This window comes from Sodiomyces alcalophilus, assembly GCF_042370955.1.
Source record: "Sodiomyces alcalophilus JCM 7366 unplaced genomic scaffold ACRALscaffold_3, whole genome shotgun sequence".
NCBI classification, from domain to species: Eukaryota; Fungi; Ascomycota; class Sordariomycetes; order Glomerellales; family Plectosphaerellaceae; genus Sodiomyces; species Sodiomyces alcalophilus.
This window is the reverse complement of record NW_027263534.1, coordinates 2,051,428-2,068,854: the sequence shown is the minus strand read 5'-3', so window position 1 is coordinate 2,068,854 and position 17,427 is coordinate 2,051,428. Positions and strand designations below refer to the sequence as shown.

At 55.2% G+C, this 17,427-nt stretch overlaps 7 protein-coding genes across 7 annotated transcripts; 3 read left to right on the top strand and 4 right to left on the bottom strand.

The window, feature by feature from the left end:
* Positions 1-1,087: 1,087 nt before the first annotated feature.
* Positions 1,088-3,327, top strand: ACRALDRAFT_1012113 (uncharacterized protein; the record flags this gene model as incomplete). The annotated part of the gene is made up of 5 exons (XM_071014724.1): positions 1,088-1,135; positions 1,239-1,476; positions 1,540-1,730; positions 1,809-1,920; positions 1,976-3,327. Coding segments are annotated over 5 exons (1,941 nt in total), but the record flags the coding sequence as incomplete, so codon positions are not given.
* ACRALDRAFT_1062629 (uncharacterized protein) lies at positions 3,097-5,054 on the bottom strand. Its single transcript, XM_071016640.1, has one exon. The coding sequence runs from the start codon at positions 4,902-4,904 to the stop codon at positions 3,831-3,833; it is 1,074 nt and encodes a 357-aa protein (XP_070875992.1). The 5' UTR covers positions 4,905-5,054; the 3' UTR covers positions 3,097-3,830.
* Positions 5,055-5,358: 304 nt separating this feature from the next.
* On the top strand, positions 5,359-6,109 carry ACRALDRAFT_2026917 (uncharacterized protein; the record flags this gene model as incomplete). Its single annotated transcript, XM_071020428.1, has 3 exons — positions 5,359-5,362; positions 5,433-5,647; positions 5,756-6,109. 3 exons carry the CDS (start codon positions 5,359-5,361, stop codon positions 6,107-6,109), a joined length of 573 nt encoding a protein of 190 aa, XP_070875991.1.
* Positions 6,110-6,724: 615 nt separating this feature from the next.
* Positions 6,725-8,689, bottom strand: ACRALDRAFT_1049204 (uncharacterized protein; the record flags this gene model as incomplete). The annotated part of the gene is made up of 2 exons (XM_071015583.1): positions 6,725-8,028; positions 8,104-8,689. The coding sequence occupies 2 exons, from the start codon at positions 8,687-8,689 to the stop codon at positions 6,725-6,727; spliced, it is 1,890 nt and encodes a 629-aa protein (XP_070875990.1).
* A 355-nt stretch (positions 8,690-9,044) lies between these two features.
* On the bottom strand, positions 9,045-11,003 carry ACRALDRAFT_2135137 (uncharacterized protein; the record flags this gene model as incomplete). Its single annotated transcript, XM_071024088.1, has 6 exons — positions 9,045-9,337; positions 9,402-9,571; positions 9,648-9,706; positions 9,778-10,204; positions 10,278-10,702; positions 10,775-11,003. The coding sequence occupies 6 exons, from the start codon at positions 11,001-11,003 to the stop codon at positions 9,175-9,177; spliced, it is 1,473 nt and encodes a 490-aa protein (XP_070875989.1). The 3' UTR covers positions 9,045-9,174.
* A 1,437-nt stretch (positions 11,004-12,440) lies between these two features.
* Positions 12,441-14,415, bottom strand: ACRALDRAFT_1075711 (uncharacterized protein). The gene is made up of 2 exons (XM_071018419.1): positions 13,561-14,415; positions 12,441-13,484 (listed from the first exon to the last, which is right to left on the bottom strand). Exons 1-2 carry the CDS (start codon positions 14,015-14,017, stop codon positions 12,766-12,768), a joined length of 1,176 nt encoding a protein of 391 aa, XP_070875988.1. The 5' UTR covers positions 14,018-14,415; the 3' UTR covers positions 12,441-12,765.
* A 1,012-nt stretch (positions 14,416-15,427) lies between these two features.
* On the top strand, positions 15,428-17,171 carry ACRALDRAFT_1075710 (uncharacterized protein; the record flags this gene model as incomplete). The annotated part of the gene is made up of 4 exons (XM_071018418.1): positions 15,428-15,514; positions 15,593-16,064; positions 16,128-16,863; positions 17,150-17,171. The coding sequence occupies 4 exons, from the start codon at positions 15,428-15,430 to the stop codon at positions 17,169-17,171; spliced, it is 1,317 nt and encodes a 438-aa protein (XP_070875987.1).
* Between the last annotated feature and the right edge of the window lie 256 nt (positions 17,172-17,427).

Below are 17,427 nucleotides of genomic sequence, written 5' to 3'. Positions count from 1 at the left end.
TCGCATAACCTGTTGGCATGCTAACAAGTGAGATGAACAGGTGATGATAGCCTCGTGGATATATGATGCAGCTGCCACGTTCCGGATCTTCCGAGCTCTCCCCTCTCGGGGGGCTTCAGGGCAGAGTTGGGAAGGACGTGGTGGCCATGATCTCGGCGTTCGGCCACATGACCTTGTTAAGCATCGGACGCGATGAAAGGCAAATCTGATTTTTACTTGAATTGGAAGATGATCTGTGGGAGGAGCACTACTGGTTGTGGAGGGGATTTTTCCATATCCTTTTTCATTCCCAAAAAGTGCTGTTTGGCATGGCATGCGTGGGCAGGCTTTTTTTTCGTCTCCTTTCTTTGTTCTTGATTGTTCGGCTTGAGGACATCTTGCCCATTTGTTAGTCTTGTTTCTGTTGTAGTTTGTTTTTCGTACCATCAAACAGCGATTTCTATCCGTACAATTATCTGAAATGGCGTCTTCGTACCTGCAAAACCGGGGGGATTCACTACTGACGTATTGGTGTACTGCAATTGTCTACCAGGTACTTGATAACCAGTAGATCCTGTAAGCAATAGCCCAGGTACTGCGTATCTAAGAGTACGTTGTATGTACCTTTGTTGTCCAAAGACCCCCCAAGACATCTTGGCTGGGTGCACTTTGGGAGCCCAACCCCCCGTGGATTCGTGGACGTCAATTGAGCCGACCTGAACAACGTAAATTATATCTCACCGGCATACCGCTGCGACGTGGCAGACACCTCTCCACCATCATCGCACAATAACTCCTTGCGTAACACAACATTTGTCACACAGCATTTGTCTGTATACTTATTGCGGCTTTCTGGGCTTCTGCATCTAAACCACTACCTAAGAAGCCGTGTCATGGCCCATCGACCAAGCTGACCAGGCAAAAAGTCCCCCTCGTTTCCTATCGTTCACTCACTTCAACCTTTCGCGACGTCTAGGTGGCCTGGCAGGAGACGACCGACCTCTTGGCTGCCCAATCCGACTGCTGCAACCGACGCTAGATTCCACGTTCGCTCGAACTCCGTCTCCTCCATAAAACCCCTCGTCCGTTCATAAGGCCGTCGTCAGCCATGTCGAGCTCGTTCGAGAAGTCTGTCAAGGGCGCCACCAAGATCAAGGTACATGGCACCAAGAATACGCGACGACATTACAATACCCACCCTCCTCCCCATTCTCGTGCAGTATGCAGTAGACTGATCATGGTCGGCTTTTTCTTTCCAGGCGGCGCCCCCCAAGACCAAGTACATCGAACACATCCTCGTGGCAACACATTCGGGCGAGGCCGGCGTCGGCGAGATCTTCAGGGCCCTGTCGTTCCGCCTCCGGGACTCAACATGGACCGTCGTCTTCAAGAGCTTGATCACCATCCACCTCATGATCCGTGAGGGTTCGCCCGACGCCACGCTGGCCTACCTCTCGCACCACACGAGCCTCCTGACCATCACCACGATCACAGATGGTGTGTAGCGTGCCCATCGCATCAATAGTAAACAGACAGGCTTTGGCTAACCGTCCAGCGCAGCCCAGACACAAGGCCGCAATATCCGAGTCTACGCCAGATACATACATGAAAGAGCACGGGCATACCGCGATACCAAGTGCGATTGGGTTCGGGTGAAGGTGTCCCGCCTCGAGAAGTTGACCGTGGAAAAGGGCCTCCTTCGGGAGACCGAGGCCATTCAACGCCAGATTTCGGCCCTGTTGAAGTGCGATGTACGTCTACACATGCTCTCTCCCGTCCTTTTCTGTTCGAGTCGAGCTGACTGTCGACTGTCTTCGTTGTTTATTTAGATCATGGAGGACGACTACTCCTTTGAAATTGTCCAAACCGCTTTCCGGCTGCTCGTCCTCGATCTCCTAGCGCTCTTCCAGGCCATGAATCAAGCCATGATCAATATTCTGGGTGAGCACCGGTGGCTCTGACTTGCCCTGGGCTGCGTCTGCTGACCTTTTTGCAGGCCACTTCTTTGAACTTTCGAAACCAGACGCCGAGAGAGCCTTGGATATCTACCGCCAATTCGCCAGGCAGACCGACTTTGTCGTGAGCTATTTGAGGGTGGCGCGCCGTTTCGAGCATCTGACCAGAGTCGAGGTTCCGAAGCTGAAGCATGCTCCCACCAATCTTCGGCAGCAACTGGAGGAGTACGTGAAAGATCCGGACTTTGAGATCAATCGCCGGCAGTACATCGCCGAGCTCCAGGCAAAGAAGAGCGGTGGCGCCACGGGGCCCTCCAAGTCGGCGGCGGCGACACCGTCCGATTCCAAGCCGGCACCGAGCAGCAAGTTCCCAGAGCCCAACGGACCTCCCGCCGAGCCATCGAAACCCGAACCTGCCAAAGGCCCGGCCCCAGATCTCATCGACTTTTTCGAATCCATCGAGCAGAATCAAACCCCCTTGGCCTCGAATTTTACCCAACAGCAGCAACAACCACAGCCTCAGCCGCAGCACTACGCTCAGATGCCGGTACAGATGACCAACTCGGCCGGGTTCGTCCCCAATGGATCCTTGCAGCAGCAGCAACAAGTAATGGGGCAGCAGCAGGCCACGCCAGGTTTCTCCAACAATCCCTATCAACCTCAGCAGGCGGCGAACATGCAAAACCTCAACCCTTGGGGTCAAGCGCAGCAGCAGCCACAGCAACCGCAACAAATGCAACTCAACTTTACAGGAGCTGGGTTCGGCGGCTTCACTTCCCAGCAGGCTTTCCAGCCTGCCGGTCTGGGGACGATTCCCCAGGATAATGTGGCCAACTTCCACCAGATGAGCTCCCCCACGGGGATGGCCAACCTGCAAACACCAGCGACTACCAACCCATTCAGGGCATCCATGATGATCAGCCAACAAACCGGTATGCCCACCACCAGCCCACCCATCGGATCAGCGACCAGTCCGCCAGGGCCCGCCGGCGGGCTCCAGAGACAATCGACGAACCCGTTCGCGAAATCGCCGCAGGTGAACCAGCAGGCTTTCGGCGCCACGCAGTCCCCACCCTTCCAGTCTCCGCAAAACACCGCCGCGCCGCCCGGCGGCCCGCTACAGCCCATGGCCACCGGCACGAACCCGTTTGCGAAACACTTTGGAGGATCACAAACCCAGACACAGCAGCAGCAGCAGCAGATGCCTGCGACCGGCGCCGGCGCGCTCGCGGCGCAACCCACCGGAAGCACGAACCCGTTCCGACAGGCTGCCTTTGTCAACCATCAGACCGGCATGGGGTGGCAGCACAACCAGCAACCAATAGGGGGTGGACTCGACAATCTGCAGACTGTTGCCGTCTTTCCGCGGCCGCAGCAGCAAACGCCATGGCAGAATCAGCAGCAGTAATACAAATCAGTACATAAAGACAAGCAGCAGTACAAGAGAATTCGAAGAAAATGCCCCCCGAGGTTGGAACAAGGTTATTTCTTCTGACCACACATGGCACCTTTTCTTCTTCAACACCTTTCCCAGCGAGGCGTTTACCGGGCAATCCTTCCTTTTCTTTCTTCTTTTTTCTTAGGCATCAGTGCGCATGGAGAAGTGTGCGCAGTAGACTGGTGGCATCCAGGAGCTAGGTCTTATTATCTAGACATCAAACTTGACGAATTCAAGTCTTATTGACAACATTGCGCCTTGGGAACAAAATATTGGGTATTTCTTTGTGGTTATATCCTGATGCACTTTGCAGTGACCAATTTCCCCTAGTAGGCCGTACTTTATTGCATCGAACCGAAACGCCGTCGCTATGCAATCCACATGTTCATCTTTGGTATAATACAACATTACGCAGCAGCCACAACAGCCATAAAACAACCCCCGAATCACGCCTGTCGTCATGACAAGACGTCCACATCCATCTTTTGGGCCGTCTCGCCAGTGGCAGCAGCCTGTACCGCCTCCCTGGTCGCCAAGTCCCCATCGCCCTTCTCGTCCTCGATAAAGACGCCTATACCGGCAAAGGCCTCGAACATGGCCCGGGAGAGATATTCTTCGGCGCTGTACCCCCCCACCACGATATCGCTGCGTGCCCGCGCGGCATCCACCCAGTCGTTCCGGTACCCGTCGAGCGGGCCGAGCGTATACCGCTGCAGCGACAGATCCACGCCGCCAAACGGGTCGTAGGGACCCTCGTCGACCACCTCGCGCTTCTTCTTCTCCTTCTTCAGCCCGCGGATGGAGAGGTTCGACGCCGCGGCGTCGGTGAGGCTGAACCGCGCGGCGTCCAGCCTGTGCTGGCCCCGCTTCTTGAGCGCAATCTTCTGCATGGTGGCGCGGGCGTGGCTCGCGTCGCCGCTGGCGAGGGTGTCGAGGATCTCCTCCTTCTCGCGGGCCTCGCGGGCCTTGACCTCGGCGTCCTCGCGCGCGGCCTCGAGCCTGCGCCGCTGCGCCGATTCCTTCTGCTCGCGCTCCCTCGCGAGCCGCTGCGCCTCCGACTCGCGCGCCTGCCGCCTCCGCTCCTCGATTTCGCTCTTGTATTTCGCCTCCCAGTCGCGCATCTCGGCCTCGGCCTTGGACCGCTGGTCCGGGTTGCCCGAGACGAGGTTGAACGTGAGATCCTCGACCTGCTCCAGGTAGGCGTTGTAGTCGGCGAGCGACTCAAAGTCGGACTCTTCCTTGTTGAAGACGGCGTTGACGCGCCGTCGGATGTCCACCTCGCGCTCCACCGTCAGGTCGCCAAAGTAGGCCGCCTTGAAGGCCTTCTTGCGCAGCGTCTTCTGGCAGCCGGCGTAAGGGCACTGGGCGGGGCCGTCGGCGAAGATGCGGGCCACGCAGTTGGCGCACATTGGGTGGTAGCATTCTGGGTTGATGAGGAATTCTAGGTCGCGGTTCAGGTAGCGCATCGTTTTGCAGACGGGGCAGATGTCGGAGTTGGGCGAGGGGGGCGCCCCCGACTTTTGGGACGCCATTGCAGGAGGGGTATATGTATGGACGGGCAGTCGCAGTGAAGTGAATCAAGGGGTTGGTATAGAAGTGCCCTGAGTGACGGGGTCCCTGTCCATGGAAAGCGGTCGAAGTGTGTTGCTTGGCTGGAAGCAAAGTTGAGAGAGAGAGAGAGATTCCGAGGGAGGCTCTGGCGTCGTTAAAATGCTTGATCCGTGCACCTGAGTACCTAGGTACTTTGTTATCGATAAGGGATTATGTAATCCGCACTCCACAGAAGCTTGATCGGCTACAGCTGACACGGTAGGAGCTGGATACGTAGCTAAAATTACCCCGCCAAACGGAAGCCGTTGCAACGATCATTTCGAAATATTCCACTAAAAGTGCCTGTGGAGGTGGGGTCCTTGTTGGTTTAGGACATTCTCTTCTGCCTTTTGTATCGCAACTCCCATATAAGGCATATATCCAAAGACAGCAAATATGAGTGAGTACGGCGCCCGTTCCTGTCCCTACCGACTCCCAGCGTCCAGGCTAACTGGTCGTTCGCATCACAGGGTTTCGAGAGCCCAAGACCGACGAAGAGAAAGCTGCGCGCCAGAAGCAGGACGAGGAGCAGGCCGCCCTTCCATACACAGTCAAGCAGAATGAAATCGAATCCATCAGTGTCGAGTTTTCCGTGCCGGCCAACTTGAAGGCCAGGGACTTGGACATCAAATTCACCCGGACAACCATCAAAGCCGGCATCAAGGGACAGGAGCCCATCATCCAGGTGGGTGAAATTGTCCACCGTCCCTTTGTCATGCCCTCCCCGCCCAACATTTTCGAGTCCCTCGCGATTGCCCCATGCGCAATAGTTAACAATCTCCCGTCACTCTAGGGCGACTTCCCGCACCCCATCGTTGTAGACGACTCCACATGGTCCATGACCAGCGAGGGCGACGTCAAGCTAGTGGACATCCAGCTGAAGAAGTCCAACGAGATGGAGTGGTGGCCCCACGTCGTCACCAGTGCCCCCAAGATTGACGTGACCATGATCGAGCCAGGCGAGAGTTCTCTCAGTTCCATCAAGGACGGCGAGGTGCGGGCCATGGCCGAGAAGATGATGTACGACAACATGAAGAGCCCGGAGCAGAAGCAGAAGGAGAAGGAGGCAGAGAACATGAAGCGCCTCCAACAGCTCGCCGAGCAGACTGGAATGGACTTTAGCCAGGCCACGATTAACCACGGATAGAGGGGCGCACGAGCAGCGTTATATTATAAATAACCATAATTGGGGTTGGCGGATATCACGAGCGACGCCCGGAAGCGCATCCAGGTCGGAAATGCATGTGGACTTTGAAAGCACAATTAGGATCAACGTTCGGAAGGATAAAGATCTTCTCATGTCAGGGGCTTAACGAACGCTCTACCATGGCGTCTTGCCAACGAGTGGCGGATATTGCGTCAGAGAACCCCTTCCCGTAGGTGTCGTTCTTGGAGCAGCATGCAGAATGGAGAAGCAGACGGATACCGCAACCCATTGTATGTACTTCTTCTCGCCAAGGAGAAAATACTTGTCGAGGACAAGAATCTTCGTCAAAGGCGAGAAGAGTGATAAATGTACGAGCACTCCGATGTCAACTGTAGCCGTGGTTAGTGATACAAGCATTCGTCCAATGCTTAGGTGGGCGGTAGACAGCCTGCGAGGCGGCGCATAAATGTTCGTGTTCAACCCTGGAACGAAGTCACAACGCTGACGCACAATTTGCCCGGGTCAACAGGCCAGACATCCTCGTCCAATTCATCCTATCGTCATGGTCTAGGGGTATAGAGACCGGCATCATTAGATAAAGCGACAAAAGGTAGACTACTGCCTGGAAAGACGCGCAGCCCGGAACCTGCTCATCTTTGGCCGCTCTTCATCGTCCAGAGGCTGAATGGGCAACTCTTCCTCCTTGACGAATCCGCCGTGCTTCTGAATAAACCCACGCCGCTTACGGTGATACAGCTCCGCGAGATCTTGGTCGATGAACTCATCGTCCAACTCGTCGCCCGCGTCTTGCGGAGGAGGAACGATATCCTTCTCCACAATCGACTCGGCCACGATGTGCCCTTCCGGTCCCGACGGCGCCACGGGCCGATCCTGGTCGCGGAACCGCATGGGCACGTCCATGGGTCCCTTCGGCATGGCGGGCGGGTCGGCGAACCCAGTCTCCTCCGCCCGGCTCTTTTTGAACCGGGACGTCTTGCGCGGGGGGTCTGGTCTCGGATCGGATCGCTGCGGAGGACCGGTCCGCTCGACCACGTCGCTCAGGGGGTCGACTTCGGGCCGGGAAGGTTGCTTCGCGGGCGCCGGGACTGTCGTCTTCGGGATCGCGGGGACATGGTCGGGGGCGACGTCCAGGGCGGCGGCAAAGCGAACGCTCTTCTTGCCGTTTGGTGGCTGCCGCTGTGCTGAAGCGGGCTTGGCGCTGCTCAGCGACGACGCCAGCGGGGGTTTGGCTTGTGGTGTTGATGTTGGCTGGTCGTCATGTCTGATGACGATGCGGCCAATGCCTTCAGTATCGTCATCCGAAGTATTATCGCCTGAGCCGTTGTCGTCCTTTGTCGGTGGAGTGTCTGTGGCCCGTGACTTGATGCCCAGCCGTTCTTCCAACTCGAGCATCCTCTGCCGGTACTCGTCGTCGACTACACTGCCGGTATAGCGGCCGTATTTGTCTTCCTCTTCTTCGTCATCTTGGTAGTCCTCGTCGGAATACCACGACTCGTCGAATCCCTCATCGTCATCGGTGCCTTCCTCGAGGGTCAACTCTGCCACCACCGCTCCGACCTCTTCCATGCCGTATTTAAGCATCTCCCGGCGCAGGAAAGCGTCTTCTTCCGACTCGTCTTCTGGAATGATCGGCGGCTGCTGCTTTGCTAGTTCCTCTTGCTCTTTCGCCGTCTGTACAATCTTCTCCACGCGTTGGGCTACTCTGGAGATTGGTGGTTTATCAGCGGGCGTGGTATCCTCCGGAACCAAAACCGCCTTCCTCGGGGGTGTCGGCTCATCGTCCCCGTCTTTTCCTGGTGACGGGCCTTCCGCAAAGGCCACGCTCTTTTTCTTCGGCTTGGGTGTATTGTCCGCTACACTACTTGGCGATGCATCAGATGGGGGTTGAGGGGGCTGAGCTGGACGAGACTGGGGCGGAGAAGATGGAGGAGACGTCTGCTGGGTGGTTGACGACGATGGATCCGGGGTACTACCGGTAGTCGCTGACGGAGACGCCAACTCGGATGCTTCTGTTTCTTCATCCGGAAGTTCCTTTATACCGGCTTTGTCCAATAGTTCCCGAACCTGAGGTTCGGAGTCACCGGGCATTTGTAGGCGCGAAGTGACCACATTGCCGTCGTCGTCAAGCTCCTCTATAATCTCGGTCATGGGTAGGCCATCTTCATCTCTTGAATCGGGGTAGGCCACGACGGAGATGGCGGCGTGCTTATGCTCGGCGTTTTGAATCTGCTTTTCGAGCGTCTCGACGTTCTTGGTCACATAGTCGATGCGTCGCGACAAGAGATTCACAATCTGCTCGGCAGGTCTTGTGCCGACACGGCCAAAGATGTCGTCAATCTCGCTCTTGTTGATGATTTGGCTGTCGAATTCGGCTCGTATTCTCGTGACATCTTTCTGGCTGACGGGCTTGGGGAGCGACTCGATCTCTTCCTTGAGCGTCTCGTATTCTGCGTCCCATTGGCGCCAGTGCTGTAGTGACTCTTTGAGCTTCGCTATGTTCTCTTCCAGCTTTAATCTGTGTGTTTCCAAATTTTGAAAACTGTCTCTGACACCAGCCATCTTGTTCCGAGGTCTTTATTGCGGCAAGGGAGATAAGGGAGATGGGTCGATGGGTTTCGGCCGAATTCGCTGTATCAAAATTTCAGCGTTGGCAGAACCTACGATGTACAGACGATGTACAGTAATACATGTGAGCCGGCTCTAAGCCGAACTCGGTACCCGACCTGTGTTAATCAGGTACTTATCCGAGACGCATTGATTCTGTTCCAAAGGAGTAACCACCCCGTGGAAATTCACCACCTTAAAGAGACGAATTACCTAAATGAGTGCCCAGTTAATCCCAGTCAAGTCAATCTCACTGTATACGTAATACAAACGGATGATAATTACCTAATCAACGCTAATCATGTCAACGCCCCGAGAAATGCCATGGTATCACGACCGGATCCTACTTCGTAACCGCTTTCCCAGAACCATCATGACCATGAAATAATGCACACTTTAATGCAAAACACCGACGCTATGCCTCCCCAACGTATGTGTCTTCACTTGTTCACCTTCCTTGGTTCGATTCCCACCATATAATTTCCAGACTTCAGGTGCATCACCATAAAGTGAACAATCTCCTCCGACTGGTTCGGGATGAGGTGCAGGTCATATCTTCGCAAGAGGGAGGCCAAGATCAGCCGCATTTCTGTCCAGGCAAACCTTTGATCTTCGTTAGCTTGCCGCTCATTACTTCCCGTTCCACTCTGTGGAAGGAAAAACTCACTGCTTCCCGATGCAGTTTCTCATTCCCGCAGCGAACGGGTACCAAGCCCCTTTCTCACTATGCTGCATCCCCTTGTATTCTCCCAGCCATCTCTCTGGGACGAACTTCATGGGGTCGGGCCATTCTTTCTCGTCCCAATGCAGAGCTAGGGTATTGGCAGTTACGCGAGTCTGTAGACAGCACGGATGATGAGTCTTCGGACCGAGAAACCGACTGGGGTCAGAATGATGGAACTACACTACTCACCCCGGCGGGAATTAGGTGGCCGGCAAGAATCAAGTCTTCGTCCGTCTGTCGCGCCAGTCCTGCATTTTGCGTCAGTATGTTACACCATGGGCTCGGCCGGTCATCAGCCATCAGGGGGCGGTGTTCTTACCGGACGCTGTAGGATTCATGACTCTCAGCGTCTCCTTGAGTATCGCGTTCAGGTAGGGCAAGTCGGCCATTTGCTCGTCAGTGACCTCCGAGTCGGGTTCTGGGAAGACCCCTCGAACTTCGTCCACCACTCGGCGGTACACCTCGGGATGGTTCATCAGGAACATGATGGCGAAAGTCATGGTCCCCGACGGAGTATCGCTGCCGGCGATCAGGAAGACCAGCATCTCCGAGATGACATCGATGTGGGGGAAACCCTTGGGGTCTTGGTCATGGGCATCGAGCAGGATTTGGAGCAGGTCCTGCTTGGGTCCCTTGTCCTGCGTCGCCCTTCGCCGCTCGATGACTTCGTCGAGGAGCCGTCGCAACTCGGGGTCCTGGAATGGAGGCATGAAGGGGAGGTACTTTAAGAACGGCATGAGTTGGTACTTGGGCCAGGTTAGCATCCGCGCTCCGCCCGGGGGCTATCGCCCTTCATCATCCTGGCCGTGCCAGACTTACCATAGTACCCCGTTTGAGACTCTCGGAGAACCTTTGGCGAATGGGATGCTGTCCATTCTTGACCAGGTCGAAGGACCCGCCAAAGGCCGTCTCGCCGATAATGTCGGCCGTGACGCAGCCCATGAGATTCCAGGCATCTATGGTGGCGCGTCCATTGGTCTGGCGGCATTGCTCGTCCAGGACATCTTCTAGCGACTTGACACACTTCTTCATCAAGGGCTCCAGGCCTCGAAGGTAGCTAATGCTGAAACCGTGCGACAGGAGGCGCCTACGCTGTCGGTACAACTTCTTGTCGAGAAAGGTGAAGAGGGAATCGCCCTCCCGAGACGGGCGGAACTTGTCGTAAAGCTGGCTCTTGCGGAGATCAAACTCCACGAGGACCTGGTGGACAGACCGACGATCGGAGACAATGACATGGTCGGGTGCTGCGAAAAGACATGAGTCGAGACACTCCATTGGGCTACAGAGCCCGGGAAAGTTGGGTGGTGCAGACTTACCAACTCTGGTGATGGGCCCATAGGTCTGGCTATATTCGAACGCCTTCCTGAAAGCGCGTCCCTGAACGACCGACGCAACCCAGAATGCACCGGTGAACTTGCTTAGCCAGGGCCCCGGGACTTTGCTCAACGGGCTTCTCCATTCCGACCAGATTGCCACCAGGATCTTGACCAGAACGTAACCGGCCAAGGCCAGCGCGAAGACGGCCGACAGGGAGCCGATGTCCATGCGCGTTCGGCTGAAGACGGTCTGTACGAGAGGGTGGCCCTCGGCGCCGAAGACGGTCGACTCTTCCATCACGTCGGATCGCTGAATCGGAGCTAATGTGGCACGGGAAGGAGATGCGGCGAGGCATCTCACTTTACTCGGAAGGTCTCCGGGGATTCTTATAGCATGCTCCGAGAAACAGAACGCCCGAGACGGGGGGGGGGGGGGGGGTAGCCAAGCCTTTACCGCACGTCCTAGCCATCGTCATACCGCGGGCTCAACCTTTTCGTCAGCGTCAGGAAGCCTCCGGGCCGAGTTCATTTGGCTGTGTTTGGGCGGCTGCAGCGATTATGGGCCAACATAACTGTCTTGCCCCCGTCTACGGTCGGAGGGCACGAGGCCCGTTCCCCAGCCCGACCACAACATGTCAGTCATTGGATGAAAAGATGCATGTCATCCGTTGATGCGCGGAGCGACCCAGGTGTACGTTGTACTAAGTGCTCAGCCCCGGGACGGGCAGCGACGGGATTCCCCCAATTCGGCATCGATTGACATTGGTCCGGCACAAGGTCCCGACGAGTATTCGGACGGTGCACATTCACAGCTATGCCATGCCACCATTGGTCTATTATTAGAAACTCCCCTCGACATCCTTTTCATCATCCGAAACATTCTCGGCTCTCAGAACTGCAATCTCGAAGCAACCACGCGACTTGCCGTTTGAAGAATGCGGGAACGTACAAGCTTCGCGTAAGACGACCATTTCCAGAGAATTCTTCGTCTTGCAGGACTCGGCGCAAAGATTTGCCCATACGAAGTACACACCTATTTGGTTTCTTCACGGGCCGCCTCGGGGAACTGAAGCCTCTATTGCTCGACAGTGTCTAATGTTTGACTCCCGACCGCAAGTGCGACTGGCCTTATGGGGCCCAGCTATTCTTTGTGCATCGTCTTTTCTTCATCGCGGCATTCGTTCCGCCCATCTATTGCCGAGATCTGCCTCTTGCTTACGCTGACTTCACCTCAACTGAACCTGGCACTCGTCCGCCGACCCGATCCGATGGACTCCATCCACAGCGTAATGAACACCCTAGTCGGCTCTTCTTTTTCCCAGGGTCGTTCTACCAAGGACTCGCAGCTCATCCATACGCATACGTCCGACGTTGGCAATCTCCGAGGTCAATCCTTTCACTCTGCTCCGACACGGTAAAAAACGGATCCCATTTCCTTCCCGAATTCAAATGTAGCATCCCAGAACAACTCTGTATGACCCCTGATTTCGAGTAGATTCTGCATCCATTCAGATGGCGGCTGTCACGTCACCCGAGGTGATCTCGCCCATTCCTCTCAGAGCAACCCTCTAGAGAAAACCAATCCAACAGCAGAGCCAGCTTACGCTGTATGCCGAGAGAGCTGATACTGTTGTGAGAGCCCAACCGTCGCATTGGCAAAGAAGCTGCAGGCCACGGGGTAGCGCTCACGTCTGGTAGGGCAGCGACACGTTCGTGCAGGTGGGTGATCAACGCTCGATCCTCTGGCAACCCACCCATTTTAGAGCGTGAATGCTTCTCCGTCGATGTGCCACGTTCTGTTCTATCATGATACGTCACACAACCATTGCTCCTTCAGGCGGAGAAATTGTTGGATATCGATCAGAAGTATGCCAGACACCAGGTTGTGGCATCGCGGTAACCAAGACGTCTCCGAGACTCTATCCAAGAGACAATGCAATGCTTTTTCAATTCTCTAATCCTCTCATGCTACATCATATACCTGGCAAAGTTCAAGATTGCTTCCGCTCTAGCCAACGACTCTCAACCTTGGTCGACTTCCTCCCCGAATATTGCGGGTCAATCCACTCGTCATCCGACTCCGAGTCCTCCAGAGCCATCGAATTCCTGTCCATGGCCATCAACCGGACGGCCTCCTCCCCAACGGCCGCTTCCCTCGTCGCCTTCCCCTTCCCCTTTGTCATTTTGGCCAGCAGCTTTTTGGCCCGGGACGTCCGGTCGCCCTGGCCGGGGCGGGAGGTGCTCATGACGTTTCCGATTCCGATGCGGCGGAGCCTCCGGTTCCAGATGAATCCGCCAAAGACGGAGAGGAGGATGAAGCCGAAGACGGTCGGCAGAGCGATGTAGAGCTCGTGTCCGTCGGGCAACTTCCCCGACGAAGTCCTGGGCGGCATCTTCTTCTCGCGGCGCACCAGAACCGTTGGCCCTGCGATATCGGCCCCTATGGCGTCCTCGTCGAACACCTCGTCGTCGAGAAAACGCTGCATCGTGAGGCGGACGGTGACGTTTTCCTGTCCCTTTGGAATGATTTTTCCCGATACATGCCACGGGAAAAAGCCGTGTTTGACGGGCTTGAGACGCTCGAGGTCCGGGTTGAGGACCTCGTCCACGACGTCATCCGTGGTGGCGTTGAGTGAATGGCCCAGGATTTTGATCTTGAATTTTTGGGTCGTGTTCGACTTTAGGATCGGAAGAGACCAGTCCCAAGTCACTGTCGCACCAGCTTTGTTAGCAACACTGTCCCACGGGGTTCAGGAGGAGCGAACCTGCGTAGCAATAGCACATACCATAGTAGGTCTTTCCTGGACGGAGCTCGCTGCCAGCTGCGGGAAGACAAAACGGGGCGAATTGGCCATCGTGATTGCTGCACGGCGGGAATGCGCCTTTGCCGTTCTTGTTTCCGGCTGTAGGAAGGGGAGGGTCGCCGGTGCTCGTGACGACTTTTCCTTCCCGGAAGTCGGTGTAGGTGAAAACGGTACCAGTAAGCACGTTGGGGGCGCCAGACACGACGGTAGGGGTTCCAGAGACCGTTGTCGGGACGGGTGTCACGGTTGTAGGTATCCCCTTCTTGTCGACTGACACCCACGGCGCTGACGGGTTGAGGGGTGGGTTACGAACATGGGTAGCTGTCGCATCGGCTGTCGGTGCTGGCGTTGGCGCACCCGCGGTTCCCGAGGCGATCGCCGCGAGGGGAGCAAGCGAGGCGAGCAGGGAAAATCGGACGAGAAGAGATAGACTGGTCATTCTGGGAGGATTTGAAGTCGATAACTGTAGCGGCAAAGAGGTAAAAGAATTCTGAGGACCGGAGGAGTTGTGAGTAAGCAAACAAATCGACAACCTCCCTGGCGACGTTGATGAGGGCGGTGACGCTGGTGTTATCTACTGAAGCACAGAAATGACTCGCACATGGTCCGCGTCACAGAAATGATCGGATGGTAGAAGGAGGGAGGACAGTTGCCACAAGATACGAACAGCGAGGTAGCTTCTGCCGAGGATTCAATGGGGGAGAAAAGGAAGGGAGGACTTGAGGAAAAGGGAAAAGAAGAAGAAAGGGTCGTGCCGGAAGACACGGCAGTCCATTCCAGTAAGTGGGCGGATTCTCGAGCGCGACTTTCCGTCAATTACTCGGTATTAAGCATCAGAAACTGTTAATGGCTAGGTCGAGTCCAGGTTACTATTTCCTGTATCGGGTATTGTAGCTAACGGCGACGAACGAGTCAACTGAGGGAATTATTGCAACCCAGGTATTTCCAGCCCGTGTCTTCCCCGGTACGTACACTATATCGTACGGATGATGCTGTGCACAGTACTAGCTACGTCACTGAAGGAGGGAGGCGACTCTTGCATGATGTACTCGGTACTCGTACCTAACCTCGACGCCTTCCCGGTTTGTACATATTCCTTTTCAGATGGGTACCTAGGTAGTCAGCTCTCCGAATCGCGCGTTGCCTCGGTTTGTTGAATTGCGCTGCGACTTTGCTGTCGAAACTCGTTCCAGCCGACTTTGAAATCGAGACTGACTGAATGATACTGATGTGATCAGGTTGCTGATGATATCCGTAGGGCTGGTTGGAGGGGACTTGGCGTGCTTGGCTCGGCTGGGCGAGCGACAGCGCGTCCGAGTGATTAGAAGTGATAAGACTTTAAGCTGGGCTGAATTCCCAATCTGGGATTTTGAGCGCCAGATTTTGAGAGTATTCGTACGAAGTGCCTGGTTGGCTTCTAATTTTAGACACGTGTTGGTCGAAGCGCACGGCTTTGATTGGTCCAAATAACTCGGCCATCTTTTTGCGCATTGACCAACAACGTCCTGTATCCCGTAATACCTCCCCACCAAGCCTGGCAGATTCCAACGACCTCCAACACAGCCATACAACGACTAAGCAAACCGACATTTTTATCTCATGCTGCTGCGCGTTCGACACTCCGCGTATCGAAGACCGATTTCAGCTTGAGAAGAGTATGGAGAGGGACGTGCTGCGACTTACGCCAGATACATGGATGTCCATCTTTGGGAACGGATGTCGGTTCTGTCTAAGCTTGCATAGGGAGCGATGCAGCTCATGCCTACCATCAATCAATGACCATTAAACGCTCAGTCCCCCACGATGAAAACTCTCACGCCAAATTCATCCATCTCATCCCACAGCCAACATGAGGCACCTTTCACGACCACTACTTCAGTCATTTAGGGCACTATGTAGTCGAGGTTCCCGACCCCCAGTGACCCCAAAGCGTACGGTATTCGCTCAACAATCCATCATTCCACTTTCCACGCAGCCCGAATCATCATCTCGCCTCCAAGACCCATTGGCCCAGTATGAATGGATTGATAGCCTTGAAAGTCTCGAAGATTATCGACCTGGAGGCTACCACCCGGTTGTCATTGGCGACATTCTCGGCGATCGTTATAGAATTATCAACAAGCTCGGTTTCGGCTCCTATAGCACAATATGGCTCGCGCGTGACGACCAGCGGGGAGTATATGCCTCCGTAAAGATTTCCACGGCAGATTCAGTCGCGTCCGAAGCTGCAATACTCCAGGATATCTCCAACTCTTCCAGCGGCTGTAACGATCACCCCCGGGAAATTCCCATCCCGACACTAAGACATCAATTTAGCATCGATGGCCCGAACGGTACGCACCAGGCCTATGCGATGACACCTGCTCGCTGTAGTATATCGGACGCCTGTAGCTCGACGCTCTTCCCTCTAGAGACGGCCCGTGCTGTGGCCGCACAACTCGCGTCGGCAGTCCATCTCGTTCACTCTCGAGGCTACGTCCATGGAGGTAGGCGGCAACGGATTTCCTGGCCTTTGATGCTTTGCACAAATATTCTAATGTAGCTGCTAGATATCCATCTTGGAAATGTTTTAATAAGATTGCCTTCAAGTTTCGACGACTACACCCCAGAAGAAATCTCTCGGCAGTTTGGACCGCCTCAGACAGCCCCGGTCGTCCGGCTGGATGGTCAGCCACTATCGCCGAGCGTCCCCCCCTACGGAGTCACCCCAATGTGGCTCGGGAAGCGTGCCAAAGACCTTTCGCCAACTGAAGCGAGGATTCTTCTTAGCGATTTCGGCGAGGCCTTCAAGCCGTCCATAGAGCCACGCATAGGAGAGCAGTGCCACGCTCCTCTCCCTGTCACACCGCCCGAGATTCTTCTCGAACCGGAGCAACGCTTCTCCTACCCGTCCGACATCTGGTCTCTCGCCTGCGCAATATGGTCAATCGTCGGACCACGGCCCATCATCGACGCAACCCTGGCCACGTGCGATGATGTCATATCTCAAATGGTCGACATCCTCGGGCCTTTGCCGCCGAACTTGTACGCGAAATGGGAGTCACGTCTCGAATATTTGGATGAGGCTGGACGACCAAAAGGTGGCCGTCATGTCTATCCAGACCTCGCAACTCTATTTCAGCATGATATCCAGCATCCGCGAATAAGGGATGGAATGACCACCCTGAGCGACGAAGAAACGGATGCGTTGATCCATCTGCTTCGTCGGATGCTGGCTTTTAATCCCGCGGATAGGCCAACTGCCGCAGAAGTTCTGGAATCCGAGTGGATGATACAATGGGCGAGGCCGGAGTTGGTGAAATTGGCCACAGTTTGATTATTCTTTGTTGACACGCTCGAAAATGAATCCTGTGTAGACTAGATGGTAGATAATGAAACGTGATAAATCAACGCTCCATTGATATGTTAGCTCTATGTTTTGGAGGTCTCTTTTGTCTTCAAACCCTGTTGTACTTCGTATATACCTCGTATGTAGTATTTCTTCATCGAAGGTACAAAGACGACAGGCTGATGGGTTGCCCCACTTCATCTCGGATGGCACGTGTACTCAGTACCGTACCTGACGGTTGAGACCTGAAAGGTCACGCAGCTGAGGTCATCCACCTTGTGTTCCCGGACCAATTGGCGCTTGTGTTCTGGTGGCACCGTGGCACCCTCCGTCCTCGGCCCCGAGTGTCGGATCCCTCCCCTCCAGCTCTCTCTCTATCCGCCATATCACACTCGGAACCTCGGTCAGTCTACACCTCGGCCTGGACCTGGACCTGTAGTTTGGTTTTCTATTTTTATTTTCATATTGCACAGGTCCAAGACGACGGCAAAGCCACTTTGGATTCCGCTCGGTAGGACCAA